Below are 17,956 nucleotides of genomic sequence, written 5' to 3'. Positions count from 1 at the left end.
GGTATGGTGATATTTATGACGAGCCTTTCGTGCTTATAGGTCAGCGTACTGGCTTAATGCGTAACTTTCATTTAATTATCAATGTTGTTATGCCGCTTTTAATGGAAACGTGAGTTTGTTTTTATTGTCGTTTGGCAAGTAATTTTCTGGAATATGGCTGCAAAAGAAGCTGAAGCGTCGACCAGGTATGTGAGTATGGTCTCATACAAATTGCATAAAAGATAGATGGTTCTATATAAATCTAAAAGTTTATATGACTGTTGTATTTGTATATCAGCTGTGTGTTTCATGTCAACTTGCCTGTTTAGTAAGAACGATTTCCCTGGCTTTGAAGAAGTTAATTTTGAACATTTAAATGCCGACACATTGACTCTAGAAGATCTGAATTCAAAAAAGAAGCAACTTTGGCTAATCAAAGTACCATACCATGTTAGTAAAATTTTGTTTATTGATAAACTTGTCTACATTATGTCACAAACCATTGCTACATTTTTCCTCTAGTTTGATGTCTCTAAATTATCAGGGACAAACGTTGCCCTTAATGAATACATTACTCTAAGTTTAAAAGATGATAATCAGGTTGGAAATATTTTTCACCTCTAATATTTTATTATTAGTTTTGTTGGCCATTATTATACATGGTTTTCATTCTTTTTTGCCTCTAGAATAGTGAAAAGAAGTTTGAAATTTTCCCATCAAAGTATAAAGATGACAATGTAATTGAAGGTCATAACAGACATTTTTGATGAAAAGATTTTAACATCGTATATCATTTATATCTTGTAGTCTTTTGGCTATAACATCTTTGTTCCATCAAAGGAGAAAAAGACGCTGAATGTTGGTAAATGCACAATTTTCTATGATATTTAAGTCCATTATCACCAAACGTCACTTATATGTCATGATTGGTTGTCTTAATCAAAAAAGTAGTGCCTTTTTGTCCACCATTATCTATTACCGTAGGTACCATAAACAATTGCTATAAATCTAAATCTATACCCACACTGTACATACATACTTCCCTAAGTAGGTATGGAAGGGATGCTCGTAAAAGGTCTAATCTATATAAAGCACTAATCTCAATGTTTATAGCCAAAGAATTTTATGGTCATTTGGATATCATTGAGAAAGTATCGGTTCCAAAGCTCAGTTATCCTTCTGCAGCTCCCCCAATGTATACAGAGATCCCTAATGGTTTGAAAGCAAGATGGAAACCATTTGGTTATAGTAAGTTGAGAATAAGAAACCTTTAGGCATTAATGCTAAATTTCCTTGTTTAATTAAAATCAAAATTTATAGAAACACCAAAAAAAATGTCGTCAAGTGATTGTTCAGAAACAAAAGCAATTGAGAAACAGAAGATGCTCAAAAGGAATGAAAATGATGCGTTAATGAATGGACAGAATAAAAGAGAAAGAGAAAAATATAAATTATGTGAGTCAAGTGATACTACAACTAATGATGAACTTTGTAATGATTTAAATGATGATGAAAATGGAGTAATGAAGAATGGGAAATACAAAAGAAAGAAAAGAAAACATGAATCTGGTTATGCAACAATAACTGACATTTTTTGTGATGGTTTAAGTGGAGGTGAAAAGGCACTATTGGAAAATGGGATATATAAAGTGAAGAAAAGAAAACTCGAGTCTGATTATACAACAACTACAGAAGTATTTTGTGATGGTTTGAATGGAGATGAAAATGGATTATTGAAAAATGATAAATATGAAGCAAAGAAAAGAAAGCATGAGTCTGCTTATGCATCATCATTCAGAGGTTGTGATGATGTTAATGGAAAGGAACATGGAGATTCACAGAATGGAAAATGTAAAGGAAAGAAAAATGTTTCTAATCATGCAACCACTAAAGCAATGACTGATGATGTTGTAAGTGAATATGTTTTTATGGCAATTGCTTCACAATTCTAATGAACACAAAAGAGTGTCTAACATTGCCCAGTATCTTTTATGATTATATCAAAATTTACTGTTTATATTCAAAGAATTACATTTTTCCACAATAAATTTTTCCATTATTTCGACATTTATCATAACGTTTGTAAAATCATTGGAAGTTCAAATTATGGGTTATCAATTGATTAAGATCACTTACTTTTCTTTATAGCACATGAGCACTTCAAAGACAAAGAAGAAGAAAAAGAGAGAATCATTATAGGTTAGTTCACAAGTAACATACTTGTTTCAAAATTATGTGTTTGTAAAATATTGTTTATTATTCTGTCTGAAGATAGCTTTGTTATAAAGTCAAAAATCTGTTGATAACCTAAATTTATCCTTTCTTTCACAAATTATTTTTTCATATCCATGTTGATTCTTGATGCATTATACATGTTGTAGTTGCTTAAGAAAATCAAAAATGATTCCTTTAATCATTTCAAGATTTCTTTCACAGTAATTGCTTTGCACTTCATTTTGCACCATTGCTTTTTTTAAACTCTTGTTCATTTTTGGCTCAACTTGTAACTCATCCAGTTCTTTCAATATCTCACGAGGACTCTCGCTCTCAAGTGCTGTGTCTAGTGCCAGCAAAACATCTTTTCCAAACTTACCATAATGAGCTGTACCTGAAACTATCACCTTTCTTAAAGATTCTCTTTTTATTGCTACATTCACAGCAACTGCAGTGTGTGGGTCAAGAAGGTAGTGTTTGTTTTCATAAAATGTTCTTATTGTTTTCTTACTTTCATCATCATTCACCCATCCTGACTCAACAATGCTTCCTATTTGTTCTAGTAAACTTTTGGGAATCTAAAGATGGATTGATTATCAATTAAATTTTTGTAATATACCCACAAACCTTTGATATAAAGGATAGGCATCTGCATTATTTTCAATCAAACCTGAAAAAATTTCTCTCTTGATAGCTGCTGAAACAAAGTTCTGATGTAGTCACTGTCTTTGGTCACATGAAACAGAAATCGCTCCAAGTTTGAAGATTTCAATATATCTATGGATGGAGAGATGGTCCTCTGGAGCTGTCGTTCACGCATGTCATACTTGCCAGTTGACAAAAATTCATGAAGGATATTGTTGCTGTTGGATGCACAAATTAAGGTTTGGAATGGAACACCCATTTCCTAAGGTATACGAAAATTTATGGCCATAGCAATGGATGATAAAGGATTAGCAAACTTGATATCTAAGCTACCTTGGCATAAAATGCTGCAAGAATATTTCCAAAATTTCCTGTTGGAACACAAATATCAATGGGTTCGCCAAATGAGATTTCTCCTTGTTTAACTAAGTCCAAATAAGCAGACATGTGATAGACTACCTGAGGTAATAGCCTACCCCAGTTGATTGAGTTTGCTGCAGACAATTTATATCCATAACTATTCAAGACTTTGGTTGCAAAATCTTTATCTTAATGTAAGAGCAATGTTAATGAAGAAGTAGGATACATTGTTTAGAGTATATAATTGTGTGCAGTGTGTACTTACCTGTGAATATTTGTTTGACTGTAGTTTGACAAAAGTCAAAATCTCCATCAATACCAATGACTTTGATGTTTTTTGCCCTCATGCTCGTCATTTGCCTCCGTTGTGTTTCACTGATACCTTTCTTGGGATAAAACACCATTACCGCAACATTATAACAATCTTTAAAACCGTGAAGTACAGCACTGCCAGTGTCCCCTGATGTTGCAACTAACATTAAGTATTTCACTTTCTCTGATGATCTGATTTATAAGAATAAAATAATGGTTATAATTTATAGCATGTATGGTGAGGCTTTTTACTTTTTGTTTCATCAAGTGCACAGACCCTTTTCTTCTTTCATTGGCAACAGCCTCGTCAAATATCAAAGGCATGAGTTGAAGTGCAAGATCTTTGAACGATGCTGTTGGGCCATGAAATAATTCTTGAATATAAATACGATCATCTATTTTTCTTACTGGTGCCACATGTTCATCTTCAAAACTAGAATATGCTTGTCTAATCATGTGATGTAAGTGAGATGGATGTAGTTCAGTTGGATCTATCCATGCCTCTAATATCATTGCAGCACGGTCTGTGTAGGACAATGGAATAAGTCGTTGCAACTGACCTGAAGTTGAAAAACCTTAAAATTTTGCATATGAAACACAAAAGTGACAATACATAATCATGCATGTAAAATAACCTGCAGTAAAATAGGGTATTCCTCCATATGGAATATATAATCCTCCATCCTGAGCTAGCCCCTCTATCACAACATCAAAAAATGACTTTTGTTTCTCTTCCAAAACCAAACTTCTTGTACTCTTATAGCCATTATTCCCTTCTAAATGTCTCCACAATTTCACCAACTTTGCAGCAATGGATGTTGGTGCTTCTTTGCTCACAAATTATCCTTGCATCATAGTTATGAACATAAAACTGCTGTCTGTATTCTATAATGTCAGCCCAAGTCATTCCTTACAAAAATAGGCAATACATACTTTAAATAATGAATAATTCTCAATGAATTTTATGTCTTTCGGTTAAAAATGAAATATTTACCCTCATATTTGCCTACAATGGCATTGGCACCATCTGTAGTTTTCTTGTTTAAATATTTAAGAATGTCTTCATGTGAAACATCAAGAAAGAAAATTCGTCCCAAAGATTGAGCATGAGATTTAAAGTGAGTATACATTGGAGTAGATCCACTTAGCGATATTACAGATTTGCTGGCCTCAAGCTGTAAAAATACTTCACCCTCTGTTTCTATAAATTGATCTGATCCCAATGCTTTCAACTAAAATCAACCAAATGTAATGAAATTTATGTATTGCAGTAGAATGCCTTTGCCAATGGTGCATGTTTTTCACTACAAACAATTTGTTGACTTAAAGAACATTTTGCAATAAAACATTGAAAAAGTCTTTGCATGCTTTAGGTTGATTTAACATAATCACAGTACACTCAATGAGATATTTTCCAAATACTGCACCTTGTCAGCAACTTTCATCCCCCAAACTTTTTCCAATATATCGGAATCAAAGTCGATAAATTTCATTTCTAATAACTTGGCAACTATCATTCCAACAGTTGTCTTGCCAGCTCCCGGGCAACCCATCAAAAGTATGTTGGAATTTGCCTAACAGGGAGAAAGAATGGTATCAAACATTGCAGCTGACCAATTGTAAATAGAGGAATAAAGTATCAAATTTAAAATTCTTACCATCTTTATTTAAAAAGTATCTACAAACAGCAAATAAAAGTCACGAGTAATTACTATTTTCAATTCTCGTAACAGTCGTGCGTATTTTGATATTAGAGAGCTTTAGCAAAGACTACGAGCACGAATTACGTCATTTTGGCGCGAAAACATTGTTGCGACAACAACACGTAGCCGTCATCAATTTGAGCACGATGTTTTGAAAAAATTCGTAGTCGCGACTACGATGTCTTTTTAAGCAAAGAAAGTAGGTATATTTTTCATTGTGTAAGAAATTAGTTTACAGTACTATTTTCGAGCATCCAGGCTTTACTTTAGAACCTTTTTTGAGCGCATATATACATTTAAAAGGAAAATATGACCTTGAAAACTTTCATGTATTTCGTACGCAAAGTAAACAAATATAATAGCATAAATATATCGTACATAAAATTTAAAATAGTGAAGAGTCCTGTGTTCTCGCAAAATCAGTATTACCGATTAGTTGATATCATTATTGACAAATGGAGCCGTAGCTTTCACAATAAAAAAGCTCGTTCTGTTTATAGCTAAAACTAAATTTTGACGAAGCGACAACGACAACAAACTTCCTTGTGCCATTCCCTTACACGGTCAAACTTTGTACTCGTTCTCGTACTCCTACTCTTGCTAAAGCTCCCCACTAAGTACTCAGGGCTACTAGTCCACTACACGCTTATGTTGCAAGTTTTCACAGCTAATATTTAAATTTCTATGAACTTGGGAGGTCAATGACGGTCATGATGACGTAATGTGATTATTTTGGAAAACGAAAGTATTTTAAAATTCGGCATATCTTTTAGAGACATTCATGTAATGCCCTAAACATAGGAAAGCTCGGTGCAATTTAGTTTTAATTGAGGAAATGGGTCGGCGAAAACGTGTATCACTGTCTCTCGCCAAAAACTCAAATTAGCGGAGTATTTTCTACGTTTCATGGAAAAAAATGAAATATGGCCTTCTACGAGAACAGATTTGCGCGAAGTGTTTAAGAGCAATTTTCTCCCGAAGGTCGACAGTGTTCTGGAGACCAAAAACCACCTTTGGAGAGGTGATGTATTGTTTCAGAAGCAAGCATATGAAAGTAATCCAGTGGACGGAAGCAAATGACCGGGAAAATATCGTGTATTTGAAAGGACCGAATAAGGAGCCGCCATCTACTAATGCTTCCTCTACAAACGAATCAAGTCGGCTCAATGAATTGAAGGAATTCTTCGCGTGAGTTGTGCATAATATATGAATTTATCGTATAAAACGATCATTAAATGTGTTCGTGATATGTGTTTAGAAATCGACTGCGATTCACAAAAAATAGAAAAGGAGTGATTGTGGAGCCTGAAGCTGATGATGATGGTATTGTGCTCATGAAAGATGTCTCCAAAAAACTTCAGTTGACTGTTGTGAATCAAAAAGGAAGTGAGATCATTATTCAATGCTCTGTTCTGGGAGAATGCAGGCCTTTTAAAGTGGATGACAAGTATCATATTGTTAGTGAGTCAAAGAAGGCAAAACTGTCCAATAATGAGAGAATTCATTTCTCAGTCACATTATCAGATTCCACTGCCCCTGGACTTTACAACGTACCCATAATGTTCACATTTATAAATGAAGATGACCCCAAGTTCCATATTATAAAATATGTCAGAGCTGTAATTGCAGACGATGTTGTGACACGGTTACAACCAAAACGTTATATCAGCCAAATGCTGTGTCCATGCATGGTGCTTATATGGAAATAGAACGTGTACAACCACCAAACTTGTACGTGTGTATGTTAAAAATTTCATCTTTCTATTAGAAAATTATAATTTTAGGTAGTTGATGAAGAATAGTCACATTTACATGTTTGTTGGTGTTTATTGTCCATGTTAGTTCGATCTTGAGTAGAATGTTTGGTTTTTGGATGACTGGACATTTTAATATAGGATTGGACTAACCTGGACATTCAAATATCTGCAAACTTGTAACAAAACTCACAAGATCAAACCATTTACTTTAACAGTCATATTTTCTAACAATCATTTAGGTTAACGATTCATTCTAGTTTCAAAGCTAGAGTATGCACACATGTCTTATATTTTTCATAATTGTCATGATACTATATCAACTTCAAAACATGTTTGTGTTAATTGACATTATCCTTTATTAGGTGATAATTAACCAATTTCATGATAAGATCTTTGCTTATGACACCAATCTTGGCCTTAGCATGTATGTGACATGCTTTGAAATGAATCAATTAAATATTTATATTCACTTATATGTTTCAGTGATTCACCAAACTATACCAATCATCTTCCACAATTTACTGTCCCACATCATTTAAAAAAGCTGAAAAATAAAAAGGCATTATGGAACTTATTTGATCATTTATCACCTGTCCATATTTCATCTTTTGCTCATCGCACTAAATTCTCCCAACTCCTTCATGTTGAGGAAATACAAATGGAAAGGGATATAAAGCAGTTTCAAATGGAGGAAGCGAATTAGTAAAAGAACATCAATATTTGTCACTTGAAGTGCCAGGTTTGGCTGAGAATCGTCCTTCTCTTGTACGAGGTGACCAATTATCAGTGCGAAAATTGAAAGTTGATGGTAAAACATATGAGGCTAAAGCTTATGAAGGATATGTACATGATGTTGAATTAAACAAAGTCAAACTTAAATTTAGCTACAAGTGAGTAATATGTTGGTATTATTTTTCCCTGTTTATGTGCAATCCCATTTTAACTGTTTATTTTACAGTACTTGGTGAATTTGTTGGAAACATGTTGATTGAAATTTCTTATTCTTTCCTGATCAAGTAAACTTTATTTCAGCTTTCACAACAACTTTATTCAAAATGCTTCATATCTGGTGGACTTCAAGATCAGTCGTTCATGCCTTCGTCTTATGCACCGTGCAGTCCATGAGGTTGGACCATATCTTGACATGATCAGGTTCAATGGAGTACCACATGGAAGTAATGACGGAAAGCCTTCACAATTCAAGTGAGCATTATGTAAAGCCGAATTCCTGAAATAAACAATGTGAATATAAGTTTTGTAATTTTTCTTATTTAGTTGTTTTGATAGAAAGATTGAAAAAAATGACAAACAAAAGCAAGCAGTTCAACATATTCTTGAAGGATGTTCAAAACCATACCCATACCTTGTGTTTGGTCCTCCAGGAACTGGAAAGACAGTCACTATTGTTGAAGCCATCAAGCAGGTAGGTACTTTTATTATCTTATTCAATTTATTGTTGTTTTGACAAACTTTTTCAATTTATTTTTTAGGTTTTGAGGAATAATCGAGGCAGCATAATATTGGCTTGTGCACCATCCAACAGCGCAGCTGACCTCATCTTGGAAAGAGTTGCTGAACATCAAGTTATTCCAAAAAAAGAAATGATTCGTATCAATGCATATGGACGTAGCCCATCTTCCATGAAAAAGGATCTTATGGAGGTCTGTAAGTATTGAATCTTTATTCATTCAATGATTTTGCTAAATGTTTTTTATCATTGTTTAGCAATTTTGCCATCTTGGTGTTGCTTTAATTGATGGTTATTTCAAGTTTCCTAACAAGGAAGCCATTGAACAATACAGATTTGTTGTCACTACACTAATGTCAGCGGGCAGGTATTTTGCATATATATCCACTTTATCATTTCACTGCATTATTGTTATATAACTATGATAATTGATTTAAGCTGGCAGGTATTGTTACTACCAACCTCTGTTCCTTGTGATGATAGGTTGGTGTCTCTAGGAGTACCCAAAGGACATTTTACTCATATATTTATTGATGAAGCTGGGCAAGGGATGGAACCAGAATGTTTGATTCCTATTGCTGGCCTACTGGACAGTGTTAATCCAGGACAGGTTGTCTTGGCAGGAGATCCAAAGCAACTTGGTCCTGTTGTTCGATCTCCAGTTTCCATTAAGGTGGCATTGTCTTCTAAAATCTATAAAACATAATCAATTGTTGCATCTCACTGACTTCCTTATATGAATGTATTTTTAATGTTTCAGTATGGGCTAGGTGTATCTTTTCTGGAACGTCTTATGGCACCTGAATTTTCTTGCTTTAATCGACAAAATGAAACCAAAGAGTACAATCCAAACGTTGTCACAAAACTTTTGAACAATTATCGTTCACATCCTGCTATCCTTAAGGTGATCAGCAGTTCTAGATTTGTTGTGAAAGTTTTTGGTCGTTGATAACTTTTGATGATTTTTGCAGCTTCCCAACGAAATGTTCTACGACAATGAATTACGTGCATGTGCAGATGAGTTGCAAAGAAACCGTTTATGTAGCTGGGAAGAACTTGTGAAACAGGGTTTTCCTGTCATATTTCATGCAGTTTGTGGAAAAGATCTGAGGGAAGAAAAGAGCCCTTCGTTCTTCAATGCGGAGGAAGTATCGATGGTTTTAAAATACGTAAAAAAACTGAAGGAACATAAACAATTGAAGACTTTTGAAATAGGGATCATATCACCTTATCATAGACAGGTTACTCCTTTATTTTCTCTTCCGCTTTTCATTTAGCTTTTGGTAAAGCAGTAAAGCTATACATGGTGTAATGATATCGATAGTTGGTGTGATGTCGTAAAATAGGAATTTTGAAGTGTGTTTTCCTCCTTTGTAGTATGCATGGCTACATAAATGATTTCAAAACAGTCTGGTATTTTTTTAATGCTGAAATATTTGAGAAAGTATGCTGTTTTTAATCTTAATTTAGGTTCAGAAGATTCGTCAAGAACTTCAGCGAAAGCCAGTAAATATCCGCGACATTAAAGTTGGTTCTGTCGAGGAGTTCCAGGGACAAGAAAGAACAGTGATCATTATTTCAACTGTTCGCAGCAGTGATGAATTTCTTCAGTTTGACGCTCAACATAAACTTGGTTTTTTGAGAAATCCAAAGGTTTTTTTTCAATAAATATTTTTTTGATCTCCTAGTGAGGACGGCATTACATGTATGTATGAAACTGATTACGATTTCCATTATTTTGTAGCGCTTCAATGTTGCCATAACTCGTGCTAAAGCTCTTCTGATTGTCATTGGTAATCCACATGTTCTTTGCTACGACGACCATTGGAGAAGGTGTGTTAAATATTAAATCAATATTCCTGGATTTTTCACATAACTTATAAATTAACATAACATGTAAACTCGATTCTTAATATTTTTTATTGTAAAAACCTCAATTGAATTTTTTACTCGGGAACTTTCACCATATTGCCTAGTTTCGGTATTTAAATTTGGAACATAATTTCTCGAAGAGGATTTTAAGTTTAGCTGGTCATCTTTAGTGTAGAACTTGTTTGAAATTTTTACATCTTTCTGTTGAGAGTTTCTTACTTCATTTCTCTTATTAGATATATTCAGTACTGTATCGAGAATGAAAGCTTTACAGGTGATTATTCGTCAAATGGAAAATCGTTTGTTATGCCTCAACAGACAGATGAAAAACTCAACGAAATGTTTGAGAAACTTTCATTGAATAAAAGCTCTATTTTACAACTTGAAGAGGGTATGAACGCAACCGATTATGAAGAAATGCCATGGCGACCTGACGATCAATGAATCAAGATAGGTTGTGCCTTTATGCTTTAAAATGTGGTATTTTAACATAGGTTTCATTTACCCATTATCTGACTTCTGCTTCACTGATGGCTGTGTTTATTTCATCTTTCGTTAACAAAAAGGATTTTAATTCAAGTGGTTTGTTTTTTTCTTTTGGGGTTTGCAGATATAGTTAGTGAAATGTTATAATATTAATATATTATCATTATTGTATACAGTTATGTGAGACTAACGATGAAAGACATTGAAATATATCATTTAATATATGGAACGTGTATAGCTAAATTTTCATTTGACATATTATTTTTGTATCATGGGAAACAAAATACGAATGTTTTCAATTTTCATCGATATTCATGAAAGGTGGAATTTTTTGAAAGACGTCATTTTTGAATTCGTTATTTTTTGGTTTCCTTCTAAAACTTAGAACCTTATTCTTTGACAGAACTTTCTGTTTATAGAGTTAAAATGTTGGAAATGAGTATATTAAAATTAATGAGTGCTGAGTTTATCTGTGTTTATTTTTCTATTCCACTTCTTACGTCATCATGCACAATACATCCATTGAAATGAATGTAAAGAATGTTACATATATCTGGAGATGAAGTATAGCAAATCTTGGCTTTATCAAGACCCTCTGTGGGTTGCGTTCAAGACTTTCAGTAATATTCATTCAAATTTTCAATGATTCGTTTTTCTTTGACGTCTGGGATTGTTCTGATCACAGAGACCACGCAAGCTCGATAGTTGAGGGGGCAAATATTCATATATGCATGCTCTACCTTTGTAGCTTCTCTTTCTTTCATTTCATTAGTTTCATTTCATTGAACTAAATACATGGAACGCTACCTCAAGCAAATAATTGAAGCCTTATCTTAGGGCAGACACGCGAGATTTTACCCCAGACACGCGTGTTTAGTGTTTCGAGATTCTCTCACAGGAATAATTGATCGACTACACATGCGTGTCTGGAGTAAAGTCTCGCGTGTCTCATGTAAAATCACGGCTTCAAAAGATAAGGGTTTTGTATCACAGGTCGCGTTCCATGTATTTTAGTCATAGATAAAGTAGTTCAACGAGAGAATTTCGCGGGCAAGTGCCATTTTGACTTTTTCAAAATAAAATATAAAAATTTTATATAATTAAAATATATTCCTTTCATGTAAAGCGTTTTTATAAAAGTTTTAAATGTTGAACTGATGATTACTTAAAATAAAGCCTACTGTACAATAATATGAGCATTTTTGCCGGAAAACTGAAGGAATATTCAGCTTTTTCTGTGGATTGTTTTGATGGAGATAACTTAGATTCAGAAGCCTATTTTCTTTCTCATTGCCACAAAGGTAAATTGGAATTTTTTATAAAATGGTAATTTCATTCACTCCATTACACTAGTTGCTTCAATCTCATTTTAATTTTTATTTCCTTAGATCACATGAAAGGACTTGGTTCGTCTAAATTTTATCGAAAACTTAAGGAAAGGTATAAATTAGCAAAATCTGGACCAGTGATTATATTAGGTTGGAAGGTATAAGTACTATTATGCTCTGTAGGGCTATTTCAAGATTAGGTTTGTTGTGCTTGAGGAAATTGTCTGGTTAATTAAACAATGAAAGTTAGTGCACAGTATAAAGAGTCAATAGGCTGTTTCATCATGCAACTTGTGGCTACAAATTCATTTAGATAACTGGTTGTGGTTATTTAGCTTAGCATTTGTATTGCTGGGCTGCCAATATAGTCTAGAGCACTGTTTGCATTAGCCTGTGCAAGACACATCTGAGCTCAACTAATCAAATCAATCAATACAATGAATCAGTCAAAGAGAATTTGCAAATCGATCATGAAAACATTTTAGAGGAAAAATTAAAAGTTGGTCACCAAGGTCTCCTTTGTTTGCATAAGCCTGGGCAAACACAGTAAACATCTTTTATTTCTTAATTGTAATATAGTAATCACATGCCTAATAAGACATGGCTTTTGGTAACTTTATAAATGCAATTGTCCAATGTTTGTTCTTAATAATGTAGTTGAGAATTTGGAAGTATGTAAAAGTGAACAAGATTTTGCAAGTTATATATGCATACGGCTAAAATTATTTTTGGTATAACTTTATTATGAAATTACTTACAATGAACAAATTTTAGTTCAAACATCTATGTGTATTGTTCCGAAACATCGCGGAATATTTTGGTGTGTGACAAACAATACAAACATTTAAAACCATTTCTTGTAAGTATTATCTTAAAAATCATTATCTTATACAGTAAATTATCTTATTGGTATCCAGGATATAACCAAGACATAGTCATCCTTAATTTATAGGTTGGCTTGCCCATTGAAAATCCAACAATAATTGCATTCAAGAACATAAAAACTGGAAAGGTAACTTTCAAATATACTAAACAAGCAATCAACAATGTTGCACTCCTTTATCCCTGTATTTCATTTCATATCACTTATGATGACTAATGACTACAGGGTACACAAGTTCATCACTTTCCCCCTAACATCAATTACTATGCTTAACTTGTTGCTATGAATTTGACATTATGGACATTTGCTCTATCCATACAAACCCCTCCTTATCCATATTTAGAAAGAGGTACACTCCAATACACATTCTTAAAAATGATACATGTAGTTTGGATAGCTTTGTCCATTGTCGCCATAAGATATTTATAAATACGGCAATCTTTGTCAGGATGAAAGTGTTACAGTAACTCTATTGTCTGCTGGTCATTGCATTGGCTCAGTTATGTAAGCTTTGTCTTTGAATAACATATTGCTCATTGTTGGTAGTCATTTGAATGGATTGACATTTCTTTTAATAATTCAAGTTTTTATTTGATGGAAGTGCAGGAACAGTTTTATACACAGGTGTTGTTGATTTAATTCAATTGAATTTCAGTATTGTCACATTGAAGCTTGTACAATAATATGATTATATGTTGACTTTTATCAGGAGATTTTCGTTGGAATGTTGGTGACTCCAAACGTATGAAATTTTTTCATTCCCAACACGGGTAGGTATATTGAAGTGGATGAATTTTTTTCTTTTAAAGCCACTTTGAGAATGTTTTAAGTTGCATGTCGTGGTTGTCACTAATTGTACGCAACGCGTACCTGTTTTCTTCCACGTCAATGACGTCATTTTAGTGACTTTCTAGTTAGACATCATTTTTTTCAATCAAAAGCATCAAGCTTAGTTCAAACAATGTTTTTCTCTTATTTACTCTCTTTGTTTGGACCATCTTAGGGGTGTTTACATGAATCCGGAATGAACTCATTCCACTTTAAAAGAAATCCTATTGCATGTTTACATGAATCCGGAATGAGTCACAACTCGATCCGGATCGAGTTCATTCCTAGTTTCATTCCGGATCGAAATTTACTTTTTATCTCATGTAAACGCGAATTGAGTTTCATTCTGGAATGATATTGTGATTAATGACGAAGCACGCATGTGCCATGGGTATTGTCTTCTGGCAAATTGAAGCTCGTAAGCAAATAAAGAGGCTAAATGGGTTAAAATGAGTGTGAAGAAAAACAACAATTAGTTTCATGTAAACACGGATTGACATCACGTTTCGATCGGGATTGAAAGTCATTCCGGATTCATGTAAACACCCCCTAAGTTCAAACAATGTTTTTTCTCTTATTTACTCTCTTTTGTTTGGACCATCTACCTAACCCAGATAAAGCGTTTCTCACCTTGCTTCTTCATTCCAAGGTTAAACAAAAAATTCCCAAGCTCTTGAGCCTTTCTCTTTTGCTTGATCCGTCTACGTGTACCTTCTCGCTCGTATAATGTTTTTTTTTATCTTGGCGCTGATTTTTTTATGCCTTTGTTTTTGTCGTTTAGTGTTCGAGACGTAAAAAGTATTTATATCGATACAACATTTTATTTACCACAAATGAAACACATACCTAGCAGAGTAAGTTTGTATAAGACATCTGGGGTTCTTTTCATGAAGGCCGGATAGCGCTTTGTGCGGATAGAAACTGTATTATATGTGGCAACAACCTTATAAATGAAAGTGTCTTATTAATAGATATCTTTATTCATAAGAGCGTCTCCTTACTAACAGGAATCTTCAAGAGATGCGGTTGTCGAACTTATCAAAGGTAGATTCAACAGAACCATTATAAAATTATATTTATAAAAAATTCATTTTATTCTTGTATTTATGATAGATGGTTATCAAATGGGTTTGAATTATTATGTAAGTCTGTTATGTCAGGGAATGTATGGGTACGAGTACTTACTGAAAGAAATCTCTCGCGCTTTTAAAACTAAGGTTCGTATTTATAAATAAAATATAATTTCACCCTAAATGTCTCTCTTTGTATGTAATGAATTGCACCCTCAATGTTCTACTTTGTATGTAAAGATCCATGTGAGTCCAGAGAGGATGGCACTTTACGAAAACCTTTGTTTTATGAAGAGCATTTTACGACAGAGGGTCAAACCACAAGGATACATTGTTGTCAATGGGAGGTATCAGACTTTATCCTTATTATTCGTTAATATCTCAGTATATGGTATAGATTCCTTTGTGTGTTTTGTAGAAAATAAGACCGGTGAATTCAGAAATTCCTTGTGGTTATTCTCTCTCTTCCTCACGGGAAATGAAAGTTCTCAAGATAAAAGCAACTAGTTTATGGTTTGCTCAAGATGATAAACCGTTACCTAAAGCTGTTTGGTGTACGAACGTTATTTTTCATATTTTATCGTATTCAACTTTATTTAAGCATATCGTAATGAACTTCTCTCTTGCATTGAAAAATTTATTGAAGTTCAGAGTTTGAGAATGATTTAATATGTTTTGATACAATAAAATTTGCTGTTTGGTATTAATCAAGATTTCTAAAAACTTCATATAATCAAAATCGGGTTTAAGATTTAATTCGAAAAATTTATTTCTCACCAAAATTGTTGATTGAGATTTTAGAAAATGAATTTTTGTCAATAACTAGTTATCCTTTCTGGACTCTAAAAATCCCCGGACTTCTCAATAATGACTTTTTTCCAAAAAAAGCATTCGTTGAATGAATACTCCTTTCTTTTTACAGGGAGATAAAGCAAGACTTTTATCGAGTCGTCCATTCAATGCATTCTTCAATGGAGGAGGTTGTCGCCGCGTTTAATTATTTTTAGGATAATTGTTAAAATAGTCATCAATAATCGACAATCAAATCAATCTTTTTCTTTTTTGTAGATTGTAGATCTTGTAAGTTATATTCGACCAATGAATATTTACCCAACTGTTGAACCTGCGGCTTTCTTTTCACTTCGTGAAACTCAACGTAGGTATGAAAGAAAATTGTCCCTGATATACTAAAATTATACTTTAGAATTAGTACATGTAACGCCATATTTTCGAGTGCAATTAAAAATAAACTGCACTGCAATCGACCAATCACAGTCGAGAAATATCTCAAATTATGTTATTATTTTGAGAAATGATCTTGTATATTGTGCTTGATATTCGTACAACTTATAATGAGTATTTTCAAGATACAGATTTGTATCTTGTGTAATGAATTCATTTATTAAACATCGACAAGAAAATATATTTATGAACTTTCAGTCTTCAGCAATACACTCGGTTAAAGGAGGACAATATCGATGAAGTTAAAAACAATAGGGATGATTTAACTGGCAAAGAACTAAAGTATTGAAAGAGGAAATCCTTATTTTCGGAGAACAGCCAAGATGAAGAAGGTTGGTTGGTATAACAATGTTACCAACAAGAATCGAATCTGAGTTGATGCGTTCTGATGCTTTGTGCTCATTTTGCAAAATTTGATTATTTTCATGGACGTACGTGTTATTCTCCATATTCTGCGATTATATTCCTAACATTGATTGCTTTATTCACGATGTTGACAATGCACGTATTTTAGACTTATTTTTGGTGCATTTTGTTTATTCATAATATTTTGCCTAAATTCTCAGTCATTTCAGAATGCCAAAGCTTAGGTCTTGTGGAAGAAGTTGTAACAGCGAGACCACGTCGAAGAAAAAATGATACAGCAGTTATTTTTACTGAAGATAACGAATCACTGTGATGTAAAAATTGATAACTAACAATTTTAAGAAATGTATTGATGTATATTTCAAGATATCAACAGGTGACTCAGAAATTGTGATTTACGATTTTTGTCTCATGTTATGACGTAATAGCGTGGATGAGAAAGTTATGTTGCAAAGTCGGTTGGACATTTTCCTAAATAACTGTTTGCAAATCAGGAGCCTCGAAGGCTTTTAAAAAATAAGATTACTCCTCTATTTTTTTTATCTATTTAATTTCTTATTGTAAATTAATTTTAAATAATAGCTTTTTAATCTTTATTAAATGTAGGTAGTTAACTTAATGTCATTTTAAAGCACTTGCTATTTATTTATATAAATTTAAGCCATCTCAATCTCTCATCTTAAAATATCTCCCTCTGTTTTATATCCTTTATTAGTTTCCCAGCTAGATTCGTTGAAAATTTTGATTATATCCTATTTGTGTTCTATAATTGACAACATTTACTTTCATCAATGGAAACGTCACAAGACAACGTCAACAACTAACGAAACCAATATTATTTAATGCTCTGCGTAAGTTTGCTTTAACTAACAAGAAGCCGCAAACATTAAGTAAATAATTTTGTATTTTGTACTGTTGCTAAATTTAATCATAGAAATTTCCTTCAAACATTAGTTTGACATAGTTTACACTAGATATGGTGAAAAAGGAACGAATACTTGTAAAATTGGTGAAGCTGCAATGTTTAAACTGGAGATGGGTAACTAATTTTACTGCTGCATTATTTCAACTATTTTCAGGTTTTGCAATATTTCCTTTGGCCAAAATAAAAGATAGCTTTCGATAAATCATTTATGGAAAAGCCAAGCACCTCGTGTTTTAGTTTTTATTCAACAGTGAAGGAAATTAATTTAAGACATAAATAAAAATTTTGCTGAACAATATCTATGAGTAAAAAATCAACCTGACTCTTTGGCCACTAATTATAAACCTATCATCTTTAGGCTTTGGAGGCGATTTGATTCGATGACACGAAAACTTTTCAAATCACTTCAACTTTCAAACGAACCTCGTAAAATTCGTGAAAAGTAAGGTAAAATTAAAGGTAATTGTAATACAGACACTCATTCACTCGTAATTGCTACTTTAATGTGCTTAATTTGG

At 33.2% G+C, this 17,956-nt stretch overlaps 4 protein-coding genes across 4 annotated transcripts; 3 read left to right on the top strand and 1 right to left on the bottom strand.

Annotated features, from left to right (window-relative positions):
* Positions 1-66: 66 nt before the first annotated feature.
* On the top strand, positions 67-2,210 carry LOC124434011. Its single transcript, XM_046983871.1, has 8 exons — positions 67-185; positions 309-429; positions 502-579; positions 666-716; positions 787-841; positions 1,093-1,227; positions 1,300-1,889; positions 2,128-2,210. Exons 1-8 carry the CDS (start codon positions 154-156, stop codon positions 2,176-2,178), a joined length of 1,113 nt encoding a protein of 370 aa, XP_046839827.1. The 5' UTR covers positions 67-153; the 3' UTR covers positions 2,179-2,210.
* LOC124434008 (threonine synthase-like 1) lies at positions 1,967-5,301 on the bottom strand. Its single transcript, XM_046983869.1, is given in 10 exon segments — positions 1,967-2,771; positions 2,864-3,100; positions 3,172-3,386; positions 3,464-3,702; positions 3,788-4,070; positions 4,146-4,339; positions 4,341-4,419; positions 4,505-4,742; positions 4,938-5,084; positions 5,169-5,301. Coding segments are annotated over 10 exon segments (2,061 nt in total). The 5' UTR covers positions 5,172-5,301; the 3' UTR covers positions 1,967-2,345.
* LOC124434009 (putative helicase mov-10-B.1) lies at positions 3,020-11,265 on the top strand. Its single transcript, XM_046983870.1, has 15 exons — positions 3,020-3,105; positions 4,566-4,628; positions 5,987-6,405; positions 6,472-6,944; positions 7,454-7,860; positions 8,003-8,173; positions 8,246-8,393; positions 8,461-8,631; positions 8,696-8,805; positions 8,922-9,111; positions 9,199-9,342; positions 9,410-9,679; positions 9,909-10,091; positions 10,183-10,271; positions 10,547-11,265. The coding sequence occupies exons 6-15, from the start codon at positions 8,076-8,078 to the stop codon at positions 10,752-10,754; spliced, it is 1,611 nt and encodes a 536-aa protein (XP_046839826.1). The 5' UTR covers positions 3,020-3,105; positions 4,566-4,628; positions 5,987-6,405; positions 6,472-6,944; positions 7,454-7,860; positions 8,003-8,075; the 3' UTR covers positions 10,755-11,265.
* Positions 11,266-11,680: 415 nt separating this feature from the next.
* LOC124435263 (protein artemis-like) lies at positions 11,681-17,003 on the top strand. The gene is given in 17 exon segments (XM_046985201.1): positions 11,681-12,097; positions 12,185-12,236; positions 12,899-12,983; positions 13,077-13,136; positions 13,456-13,511; positions 13,591-13,631; positions 13,717-13,777; positions 14,617-14,689; positions 14,843-14,879; positions 14,949-15,052; positions 15,146-15,194; positions 15,197-15,252; positions 15,324-15,487; positions 15,828-15,885; positions 15,974-16,065; positions 16,346-16,431; positions 16,714-17,003. Coding segments are annotated over 17 exon segments (1,296 nt in total). The 5' UTR covers positions 11,681-11,988; the 3' UTR covers positions 16,827-17,003.
* The last annotated feature ends 953 nt before the right edge of the window (positions 17,004-17,956 follow it).

The sequence above is a fragment of the Xenia sp. Carnegie-2017 genome, unplaced genomic scaffold, assembly GCF_021976095.1.
Source record: "Xenia sp. Carnegie-2017 unplaced genomic scaffold, XeniaSp_v1 HiC_scaffold_14, whole genome shotgun sequence".
In the NCBI taxonomy this organism is placed as follows: domain Eukaryota; kingdom Metazoa; phylum Cnidaria; class Anthozoa; order Malacalcyonacea; family Xeniidae; genus Xenia; species Xenia sp. Carnegie-2017.
Note: the sequence above shows the minus strand (reverse complement) of the source record. Positions and strands in the feature narration are given on the sequence as shown.

What these genes read in the sequence shown, in the direction of transcription:
- LOC124434011 (XM_046983871.1), top strand. Translation starts at nt 154, where the DNA reads ATGGCTGCAAAAGAAGCTGAAGCGTCGACCAG. An exon ending in TAATCAAAGTACCATACCAT is followed by an intron (nt 430 to 501) that starts GTTAGTAAAATT and finishes TTTTTCCTCTAG; the next exon opens with TTTGATGTCTCTAAATTATC. An exon ending in AAGCAATGACTGATGATGTT is followed by an intron (nt 1,890 to 2,127) that starts GTAAGTGAATAT and finishes TTTTCTTTATAG; the next exon opens with CACATGAGCACTTCAAAGAC.
- LOC124434009 (XM_046983870.1), top strand. Translation starts at nt 8,076, where the DNA reads ATGCACCGTGCAGTCCATGAGGTTGGACCATATCTTGACATGATCAGG. An exon ending in TGAAAAAGGATCTTATGGAG is followed by an intron (nt 8,632 to 8,695) that starts GTCTGTAAGTAT and finishes ATCATTGTTTAG; the next exon opens with CAATTTTGCCATCTTGGTGT. An exon ending in GATCTCCAGTTTCCATTAAG is followed by an intron (nt 9,112 to 9,198) that starts GTGGCATTGTCT and finishes TTAATGTTTCAG; the next exon opens with TATGGGCTAGGTGTATCTTT.